At 35.4% G+C, this 12,419-nt stretch overlaps 1 protein-coding gene across 6 annotated transcripts in view; it reads right to left on the bottom strand.

Moving 5' to 3' along the window:
- The window catches only part of LOC123505129 (elongation of very long chain fatty acids protein-like), a 155,880-nt gene that overhangs the window by 17,905 nt on the left and 125,556 nt on the right, over positions 1-12,419 (bottom strand). For 3 of the 6 annotated variants that reach the window (XM_045256213.1, XM_045256212.1, XM_045256214.1), the window contains 3 exons: positions 9,893-10,083; positions 5,920-6,000; positions 1,079-1,159 (listed from right to left, as the gene is read on the bottom strand). In XM_045256213.1, coding sequence (XP_045112148.1) covers positions 1,079-1,159; positions 5,920-6,000; positions 9,893-10,083 — 353 coding nt within the window. The remainder of the gene's footprint in view (positions 1-1,078; positions 1,160-5,919; positions 6,001-9,892; positions 10,084-12,419) is intronic. The other 3 variants (XM_045256215.1, XM_045256216.1, XM_045256218.1) reach the window with 3 other exon arrangements.

Genomic DNA, 12,419 nt, shown 5'->3' with positions numbered 1-12,419 from the left:
ATTTTTGCTGGAAGCTGCAGTAGTACAATCATACTGATCCCAAACCTTCAAAACTCCTTACTACAAAAAGCATGAGCATTCTTAAGAAAAGTGTTATTGCTACATACAGTGCATACATTTTATTCACTAAATAATATATATATATATATATATATATATATATATATATATATATATATATATATATATATATATATATATATATATATATATATATGCCATGAAGTGGAACAGGTTGGTGAGTTGGTGGTGTAGGGAAACTCAGGAATCACAAAAGTATTTTATTACTCTAATATTTATAGATACAAGGCTTCTTCAGGGAGAAGCCTTGTAGGATTATCTATAAGATATATATATATATATATATATAGAGTAATATATATATATATATATATAGTTATATATATATATATATATATATATATATATATATATATATATATATATATATATATATATATATATATATATATATATATATATATATATATATATATATATATATATATATATATATATATATATATATATATATATATATATATATATATATATATATATATATATATATATATATATATATATATATATATATATATATATATATATATATATATATATATATATATATATATATATATATATATTAGGTTATACAATGCATTTAGTGTTATTAATATACACTGCTTTCTTGCGACAAAATTACTTTTGTGATTTTAACTCCTAATATCTACACTTCATGATCATACAACAATACGAACTGTAACTTGTAACTGTGGTGCAAAGATACTACTACCTCATCAACTAGCACAAGAACACGTGTTTTTGTAGTGATTCTGCTTGCATTTTGGTAAACAGTATCTCAAGTTCTCTGATGCACTTTTGTTCATTGCTACATTTTTCTTCCTACTCAAGTGGCCCTCGGGAGCAGCCATGCTCACATGCCAAGTTCTTCAATATTGCTGAAAAATTATATTTGCTCTCTAATACTTTTAACTTGTTTACAAAAAATATTTGATCGAAATCAAGATGCTTACACGTGGAAGTCAGAGATTAACCAAGCAGACCTAAGCCTTACCCTGATGGCCACTGGGTTTTGTGAGTAGTCGACTGGCTGGCAACGGTAGGAGTATCCACGGAACCAGCCACCCATACCGAACTGTAACCAAATAACATGAAGCAACCACTAAGACTCTGTTTCCTTCCCTGTAGCCAAGTGAATGTTAAGGCTTTTTAAGTCTGAGAACCATGGTGGATGAAGGCAGTATCTTATTTTTTATCCATTTCTTTATTTTTCTTCTTTCAATTTTCTATGGAACATTGCACGTGCACATGCTCAACATGAATATATATATATATATATATATATATATATATATATATATATATATATATATATATATATATAAATAACAAAGTATTGAGTCAGAGCTTTGTCATTTTGTCAGATGTATAAACCTGGCATAAGAAAAGAAAATTTATATTAATAAACAGTCAACTCCTAACTATCGTCGCAGTCATAAGGTTTGCATCATTGCATTTTGGCAACCTACCCACCAATGCTGTACTAAAACCTCTGCATACATATGCAGTATGCTTTAGGGAATGCATATTATATATATATATATATATATATATATATATATATATATATATATATATATATATATATATATATATATATATATATATATATTATGCAATCTTCACTTATCATTTATTTGAAACTCTAAACTGACTATTTTTAGTGGTATTTACCATATATCATAAAGTGATCAACATTTCTAAAGCTTACTAAATGCACGGTTCATTACACAGAGTTGACAAACAGGTTACCAGCATAAGATTATGTAACATTCAATCCCTGTGACTGCGATTATAGCGTATTCATTATGTAGACTCATCCCCTTGCTGATGTTTGCATTGTATATACATGTATTATATTTGGGGATGAAATCAAAACTCCTGGTTCACACAAAGAATATGTACATTCAGCAAAAGAGTTCCTTAACCCAACAGGCTGTGATCAAACTCAATGTATGTTAAGTAGATACAGTGAGCAATCATAGCATGCCTTCATATCAAACAAATATCATGTAATAAGTTGTGAATCTTTAATCAATTACAAAGAACAGATATCAGGCAAAGACTGTTTTGCTGACTGTATGGATGGAAAGTCCTGCAAATAAAAATGATACAAAAAATAAAAGCATGATAGTAAAGCACGAACATCTGTTGCACCAATGTACCATCTGAATAAGCAACCAAATATCGTTAGTAAAATAAAGGATTCCCAATTAGCTTAGAAAATAATAATTAGCTAAACAATGAGTAGCCAGGACACAAACATGGAAATGCAATATTTGGTGTTAAGCTTCAATGTTATGTAAATCACCTGTTCCCATGGCCATAATAATTACTTCAGACACCCAGAGAAAGCAGAATATAAGAGGAACTATCGCTGTTCTATGTATTGCCTTTCCACACAAAATTATGAAAAGGTAAAAGTATACAAAAAACAGCTGTGAGTTCTTCATATAAAAGAAGATAAGAAAATAATGCAAAACATGCAACAAATAAAAAAAATTTTGAAAACAAATGAAAACTACCAAAACCACAAAAATATTGAAAAGTTTCCATGTTATTTGAATAATTTGCAGGAACATGAACAATTCTTTCAAGTACAGATTAGCAGTGAACTATTATTACATAGTCATAGAAGCATTCAGCTGACAATAGATTACAGCAGCACGAAAGCCCATTAACACACATCAGTGAGTATCAGTTTTGTGTCCGTTCAGTGCTCCAGTGTCAGTTAAAAAAAATCTGAATTCACCTGATGCATTCACACATTTCCAATGCAGTATTGTGTTTTGACTAACCTTGTCAGTTCTTTCTCAATTCGATGGAAAAAAATATCATTGCCACCAATTTGCTTCAGTGTTTCACAGACAACAGACAAGTGTGAAATTATCCTGTTCTACTTGATCTGTCACAGCAACAGTATATGGAGAGCAGTCTCAAACAACATAGTACTACGAAAAACTTTGTTCCATCAAAATTTTGTTTCATCGGCAAAGAACTCGTGCTACTCTAGAGTAGCAAACTCTCCTTTTCATTTCCTTTTCTTCCACACCATGTATCAACTTTTTTCTTCATGCAGGATAGATGTGTGTGAATAGACATCACCTAAACATTAGAAATTTCAGTGACACTGAACTAACACAGCACTGATGTGCGTGAATGTGCTTTACCGTTTGTTGAAGACTTGACTAGTTTATGTTTTCAAATCTAACTATACAAAATATATTTGTTAATAAAAGGTTGTTATTTTCAGTTACTTTTAATTTTAAAATAATATTGAAGTGTAAATGCATATTTTTTACACCTAACGTAAGCAATATAAAACTCCTTTTCATTCTTCAACCAATGTAATTAACAGACTTGTCTAGAAAGATAGTCAAAATAACAGTCAGACAATTATACACTGTTTTGACCATATTTGGCATTAGGCAAGTTTGCTCCAAGTTTAGTATGAACTACACCAGATCCATTCTATTATATAAAACATGCTTCTTAATTTTGTGTTTCTTGTGAATATACATATATTTCTTTTGAATATACATATGCTCATATAAAACGAACATCACAAATTCCTCACGATGATTGTTTTTGCTAACATATACATAAATGTATATATTTGCTTTCAAATTTACGCATGACACAAAAATATCCAACTTGTGGGTTGGCCATTTGCACTACATTCAATATTGAAATAAACCAAAGGGAATTTCAACCAAATTTATTATTGGCAATGCAATTCAAATATGAATATTCAAAACTTCATATATTTATTGTGTAATAAAAAAATAAACATGAATGCGATCATTTTTTACCAACAAGTTTCTGTGAGAGGTTTTTATGTGTATGTACACACTGACATGCTTGGTGATGTTGGTTGTTATAAGTAGACTGAAGCTTTTTTGCACTGCCTACATATACATTATAAAAAAGTAGTCTTCCTTTACCTTTTATAGAAAATCTGAAATTTACAAGCATCATTTCAAGACTAAAGACTGAAATTATTTACCAAAGAAATGAACAACACAAGACACTGAAGATGTTTAGCTTGATTTGTTTCTTTTAACAGCAATTATTTGAAATTGCAAGAACAATTTCCATAATGCAATCATTACTTCAAATTCTTTAGAAACTAAAACTAAATAAGTGTTGCTCCGTGCCTCTTGATTCTTTCCCCTCATGAAGCATGAACTGTTTAACATATTCTTAGAGGTTCATCTTCAAATATAGTCATGACAAATTTACTAGCAAGTCTAGGAGATTAATGTATCAATCACAAGCTCAAAATTTGGTTTGTTTCATCAACATGCACTTTCAAATAAGTGTTACCTAAGTGGACATGCATCCAACCAACACAGCCATGTATGTACATGTATATTGTTGAAATAATTTTATTTACTGCACTATCTACATTTTCTGTAACTATTTTATATATCATTGTAGGTACTTTCATGCATGGATCAAGATCCTTAATTTGAACAGACAATGAACTGGCTCATGATATCAGCTTCTTTTCAGTATGAACAGTCACCACAAATGAAGTAGGATTCCCTGGGCACAGTGTGCGCAAAATAGTAGTTACACAATGCTGTGTTAGTTTTGCTAAAGTTGGGTAATTTGTCTTCTGGTGGTACCTGGTAACTCAGGGAGAGATAGAGATGAATGCTACTCTTGTAGATGTGATGCCCACATCCTTGGTGCATCCTGGGTAATGAAAGAGGATGGATGCATGTTGAATTCCAGTTTCACACGTTGCCTTGTTTTCTTTACCTAATAGTCACAAGCTCACAAACTTTATCCTTACATCCAGCATGTGTCCCAAACCACTCACAAATGCAGAAGATACTGGTATTCTAGCCCTAAGAGAAGAAAAATAAAATCTGAAATGTGCAAGTGATTAGGATCTGGTAGGATGATCATAAAGGCTTCTTGTTGCTACACTTACATCCTCTCTGACAAGTTCCTGAGGAACTCTGGGTATATCTACTTCAGTTGTCTGGCTGTCAAATGTGGATTTTTCTTCAAGACAATAACCATGAGTTATATGTGCTCTTTGAAGTCTTTCTCTTGGCTTCAAGGTAAGTGGCATGTGAGCAAGAAGCCTTTTTTATGGTTGTCCTGCCATGTCCTAATCACCTGGATATTTCCGACATTTCCCTTAGGGCTAGAATACGTACAGCCCTTTTCTGCATCTGTGAGTGGTTTGGGACCCATGCTGGATGCAAAAGATATGGTTTACTGCACTGGTAAGGAAAACAAAGCAAAGTGTAAAACTAGAGTTCAACATGCATCCACCCTCTTCCATTACTAAGACAGCACCAAGAGTGTGGACATCACAGGAAAAGTGTCCACTCTCCTTGAGTTGGCAGGCACCACCTGAACACAAATTACCTAACTTCAGCAAAACTTCCATGGCATTGTGTGGCTACTATTTCATGCACACTTTGTGCCCAAGGGATCTGACTTCATTCACAACCATTGTATAATAGCAATGGAAAAAAAAAAATATATATATATACAAATAAAATAAAATAAGGGCTCATATACTTCTCAGAAGTGCTCAAACCTATTTACATCTAAAACTTATAAATCAAGATATAAAACAGGGCCTACATGTATCCACTGTTACCTTCAAAATCTTGATTCATAAGTAAATATACACATGCATTTATTAATTATTATTTACCTGTCACCTCACTGCTGTACTGGCTTGACTTTTCAGAAAACCCTTTCTATCATCTACTAGAGGTACTCACCCATTAAGCCTCAGGCACCTAAGCTGTTGTCCTTGAATATGTATGCTAGTCAGACACAGGACAAGATATGCAAACCACTTACACGAATAGCTGAAGGATTGTCGGAATAATCAACAGGTTGACAGCGTAATGAATAATGTGTGAACCACCCACTCATTCCAATCTGCAACCAGCCGCAAACAAATGTTGCATGCAGGAAAGAATTAGAAAAATCCAGTAGTAACAGCATTACACAGTGAAATACATGAACACATTCGATGCTTGAAATACATAAAACCACTGATTCTCAAACATTTCCATTCATTCCTTTTAACAGCATCAGGTATCTTCAACAAAAAATAATCATTAGTAAAGCATAGCAAAGTTATGAATACTGAAAAATTTGGTCCATCAATCTTTTGCAAAATTGGGAATCAAACTCAATGAAACTGAGTTTCTCTCTTTTAAGGCACTGCATATTCTCAGCAGCAGTGCAAGCCTTGTTTCTTGAAACCTGCACATTACACACCAATGTCTCATTTCTTTCTCTCTTCCTCCCTCCCTTTTTTCTTTTAATAGCAAACACTAAAAGTGATATCAACAGACACTGCATAGTTAGAATCTAAAATATTTTTCCAAATAGCTTACATACATACTACCACACCATAGTTCCTAAGTATCTTCCTAAAAAAGAACAATAAAATCTATAACTAATTATGGATGACATGGATAGGATAAATACCTGGTTTCATGGAAAACACAATACCAGACATCAGTATTCCCAAAATACCTTAGTGCTGTTAGTATTATCAAACATATGAGTTGTATTACAGCAGAATATGAACTACCAAGTAGTATAAAGCAAATTGATAAAGGCTAATATCATGCAAGGGCAGACAAATATTTGTGTGTGTGTGTGCATTTATATATATATATATATATATATATATATATATATATATATATATATATATATATATATATATATATATATATATATATATATATATATATATATATATATGCAGGTATTAAACACAGAAGGCATTGACAGCCTTGGAGTACAAACCAGGCTACATTCTGAAAACAGATTGTTCCTTGCACACTTAGCAAAGGGAGAAATGACTACTGCAGATTCTGAAAGTGCTAGGTCTCAACCATATACATACTAAAGGAACTCTCCTTTCTGCTTAAATATTTTCCAAATAATGTAGTAATCATGTGGCCTCTTAAAGTCATGTATTTGATGAAATGGCACAAGGAAAATATGTAATATATAGATAACTTCTGATTGGAAATATTTAAACAAGTAAAAAAAGATAGAATTTGCTGAAGTTCCTGGAAAATAAGATACAAAAAGGGAGAATGTAGGAAATGTATTGTCACTCAAAAAAAAACTTACTTCAACGTACATCTCCAAATACTTACCTTGGAAAAAATATACATGAATAAAAAAATATATAGATATATATATAAATATATAGAAAAATTACAGGCTATGACAGTGAGGGACAGTGATCTTGGGGCTCTTCTCTGCAACTCATGCCCTGCTCTCCTGCATGGATAGTGTAATCAAGATACATGGTATTCTCATATACTTATTATATAAAACAGTTTATTTTCTAATGTAAAAGGAAGCTCTTAGAATTGGTTTCATAATCAAATACAAAATAAAGAGTATGTTGCCAGCTATGTCCAGCACTCTGCTCACTGAGGGGCCCAAGTGGTCTTTGTCACCACAGAGACAAGTGAATTTCTTATCACAATAACATCAAATTGAAACCATTTCTAAAGGTCAAAAACAATATGAACAATTGCTGTCTTGTTATAAAAAACAAATCATAAAATTCTTCATATGTAATTACATATGTAAACATATATCTAGTGAATTCCTATTATAAGATACAGACAAAAAATGTGTGTGTGTGTGTGTGTGTGTGTGTGTGTGTGTGTGTGTGTGTGTGTATTTGTGTGTGAGTTAAGCTCTCTGTGTCCTGTGTGTGTGTGTGTGTATGTGTGTGTATTACAGTGTGCCTGAGTGTGTGTGTGTGTGTGTGTGTGTGTGTGTGTGTGTGTGTGTGTGTGTGTGTGTGTGTGTGTGTGTGTGTGTGTGTGTGTGTGTGTGTGTGTGTGTGTGTGTGTGAATTAAATGGTCTTGGAAAATCATAAACTATAAACAACTATATGTGCATACCTTGCTACCAACTCAACTTTGGATGATTCTGGGCATATTCCTCCTACTCCTCCACCCTCTGACTACTTCACCCCTAAAATTAAAATTCTTTATAAAGACGTTTTCCTGGCCCTCTCTGGCCTTGATTCTCGGAAGGCTTACGGTCCGGATGGAGTCCCTCCTGTTGTTCTCAAAAACTGTGCTTCCGAACTCGCTCACTGCCTGGTCAAACTCTTTCATCTGTGTCTCTCTACTTCTATTTATCCTTCTTGCTGGAAGTTTGCTCACATTCAACCTGTCCCTAAAAAGGTGACCACTCCAATCCTTCTAACTACCGCCCTATAGCTTTGATTTCCTGCCTTTCTAAAGCCTTTGAGTCTATCCTTAATAGGAAGATAATGAGGCATCTATCAGCTCACAACCTTCTCTCTGATTGCCAGTATGGTTTCCGTAAAGGCAGATCTACTGGTGATCTTCTTACTTTCCTAACTGAATCTTGGTCATCCTCTTTTAGGGACTTCGGTGAAACCTTTGCTGTCGGCCTTGACATATCGAAAGCCTTCGATAGAGTCTGGCACAAATCTTTAATTTCTAAACTACCCTCCTACGGATTCTATCCTTCTCTCTGTACCTTCATCTCCAGTTTCCTTTCCGATCGTTCTATTGCTGCTGTAGTAGACGGTCACTGTTCTTCCCTAAAACTATCAACAGTGGTGTTCCACAGGGTTCTGTCCTATCACCCACTCTCTTTCTATTATTCATCAATGATCTCCTAAATCTGACTCAATGCCCTATCCACTCCTATGCTGATGATACCACCTTGCATTATTCAACAGCGTTCAACAGACGCCCAACCCAACAACAATTAAATGACTCAAGGCGAGATGCTATAGGACGCCTAACTTCTGATCTTTCACTTGTTTCTGATTGGGGCAGAGAAAACCTGGTTTTGTTCAATGCCTCAAAAACTCAATTTCTACAACTATCTACTCGACATAACCTTCCAGACAACTATCCTCTCTTCTTCAATAACACTCAACTTCCCTCTCCTCTACATTAAACACACTCGGTCTATCCTTCACTAAAAATCTAAACTGGAAATTTCACATCTCTACTCTTGCTAAATCAGCTTCCAAGAAGTTAGGTGTCCTGTGGCGTCTTCGTCCATTTTCTCTCCCTCCCAGCTGCTTGCTCTGTACAAGGGCCTTATCCGCCCGTGTATGGAGTATGGCTCTCATGTCTGGGGATCCACACACAGCTTTACTAAACAAGGTGGAATCTAAAGCTTTTCGTCTTATCAACTCTTCTCCTCTAACTGACTGTCTTGATTCTTTAAGTCACCGCCGCAATGTTGCATCTTTATCTGTCTTCTACCGCTGTTTTCATGCTGTCTGCTCTTCTGAACTTGCTAACTGCATGCCTTCCCCTCCTGCGGCCTCGCTGCACAAGACTCTCTACTTCTTCTCATCCCTATTCTGTCCATCTTCCTAATGCAAGAGTTAACCAGTATCTTCACTCCTTCATTCCCTACACTGGTAAACTCTGGAACTCTCTACCTGTGTCTGTATTTCCACCTGCCTATGACTTAAACTCTTTCAAAAGAGGAGTGTCAAGACACCTCTTACGTTAACTGGACCCTCCTTTTAGATTTTTTTGTTTTTTCTTTCTCCTACTTTCCTCTAAACAGGGCCTGGCAACCAGCGGGATTTTTTTTTTCCAACACTGTTTTCCCTTGGCCAGTGCCCTTGTAATGTAAAAAAAAAAAAAAAAAAAAAAAAAAAAAAAAAATATGAAACAAATGCAAAAAGAAGCGATATATTAATAACTTTCTGGAAAGAGTTTCTCATTCCACCCATCAATACATAAATAATTAAATAAAACTGCACAATACATGAGTTCTTACCTCGTAGAATAACCAGGTGGAAAAGACGACTTGAGCTGCATTGTAGAAAACAAGGAGACGTCTCAGATCAAAGGGAGGGCGATCCTTCATGCAACGTGGCCCGATCACCTTCACCAGCAACACGTAGCTGATGCACAGGAAGAATGTGGGCCACGGTGAGTCCATGAAGAGCCATCCATCAACCCTCGGATCTGCAGAGGGACAAATTGTTAAAAAAAAAATTTCTATCATACAGATTAATGGAATGTGTTGAAAGGCATCTATTTATTATTTTACTTACTTTTGAATAGTGAGATTGACCAATAAAACAGTAACAACTGCAACAAAGCAAAAGATGTCACAAAATCAGGAATAGACAGGCATTGTAAAACCAAGACTGTAATACAAATATCAACATATGATGTAGGGCAGAATGACAAGAGGGTTTCAGATTATGAGTAGAGAAATAGATACCCAAAGTATAGTAAACATTACACAAACATCAACACTTATTCCTCCATGATAAAAGGAGAAATGCCTCTGGAAAAATTAACAAAGCCAGCAATGCAGGAGTAACTGTGTGTGTGTGTGTATTTACCTATTTGTGTATTACAGGGCCCGAGCTAAGCTCTCTGTGTCCTGTCTCCTTGTCCATTCCTGTCATATCTCTCTTTCATCTGATTGACACACACCGCGTCAACTACATCACTGCTCAGTTTATTCCACTTATCAATGCTACGATGCGGGAAACTGTATTTTCTCACGTCATTTAGACAGATGTCTTTTATTAGCTTTTTTCCATGTCCTCGGAGATGATTACTTATGGTCACCTTTATCAACTCTCTGTCCAGTATGTCAATCTTGTTCACCAATTTATACATAGTTATCATGTCTCCTCTTGTTCTTCTCTCTTCTAATGTGGTCAGCCACAGCTTCCTCAGTCTTTCCTCATAGTCTAACTCCCTGAGTCTTGGTACCATCCTTGTTGCCAGCCTCTGTACCCTTTCTACCTTCTTCACATTTTTCTTCACATGCGGTGACCAGACACAAGCTGCATATTCTAACTGGGGTCTTATTAAGGTACATAATATCTTCTTCATCATTCCTTCATCTAGGTAGTGGAACGCAAGGCCAATATTTTGAAGCATGTTATATGTTTTCCCAAAACATATAATGTGTGTGTGTGTGTGTGTGTGTGCTGACCAGATTCCCCCTGGACACATTCTCCCCAGGACATGTACCCCCACATACATATGTATTCTCCTCTTCCCTCATCCCTGTTCTTCTCTTTCCTTCTGCCAAACTCCTGAGACTATCTTACCAAACCCATGTTAAGAACCACTGTCTCAGTTGAGCTGCTGTTCAAAACTAAAACTAGTTTATTAGAGTTTCATGACTCAGAATAGAGTGTTTTGTTTTGCATCTCACTGTCGCCACCCTTATAAATATAATGAATACTTCCTCCTTATTACTTATGATTTCATTAGCTTTTATCATTTAAATAAAAGGAAATTAGTACTGTAGATAATCTGTTGTCTATAATGAAAGTGATATATACTTCCTCCCTATTACTTATGATTTTATCATTGTTTTAATGAGTAAACAATTTGTACTGTATATATCTGTCTTCCCTTACACACATATAAGCATGCATTCACAAATTAAACAAAACCTTTGCATAGAATGAGGCTGGGATATCCTTGAGAAATTATTCAATAGGAGAAATTGTCAAAGGAGGTAATCGTCCAGGGGTGGGACCGACTCCAGGGAATTACATATGTCCGTTGTGGCATTGTCTAGGAGGAAAAGGGCTATGGGGGAAGATGTCCAACACTCGTGTGCAACTGGAGGGCTGGAAAACATATAAAGGCCGCGTTCCGCAGGTTCTAAATAATACTACTTTCACAAGAATACATACAACACAACAAAAATCTAAAATATCACTAACTCCTACCGTCACACCCACCCGCCGTCACTCACTTCCCTCGTCACTACCAAAGAAGCTAGAAACTAGAATGATATCTCTCCAGGGTCTTTGGTCACTACACTCCACACCGCCCCTCTTACGCTCATTCACCAAAGACCAAAGTGGCTTCAGCAAGGTAAGGTCACACAAACATCACTAAGCTTGAGAACACCCAGGTAAGATATACTTCGGGATCAAGAGTCAAATGATCTTTTTAAAGGGTTTGCATCGTCTGACCTACGGAAAAAAATGTCAAAACAGGATCGTGTCTGTAGGCTTTTGTGGTGATACGTTGACGTCTTTCCTGCGTCCTGACCTGTGGTGCTAGTGACCGACCTGCCACCGACACGCTTCTTCAGAACTAACCGCGTACAATTTGAATAGTTAATTTTAGTTGTGATAATAAGACTGAATCACCTCTACTCCGACAGACCGTTACACGCACACCATTAAAAGCGTAGTTAATGTCACACTTCGAACCAATCCTGCTACTTCACGCACCACCACGCCCATACTTACATAATTATAGCTTCTCTTATACTCTCTCCTGCCCTTACTCTTCCTATCTATCCCTATTTCCTG

Source organism: Portunus trituberculatus, chromosome 17 (assembly GCF_017591435.1).
Source record: "Portunus trituberculatus isolate SZX2019 chromosome 17, ASM1759143v1, whole genome shotgun sequence".
Taxonomy (NCBI): Eukaryota; Metazoa; Arthropoda; class Malacostraca; order Decapoda; family Portunidae; genus Portunus; species Portunus trituberculatus.
This window is presented reverse-complemented; position numbering and strand designations above follow the sequence as displayed.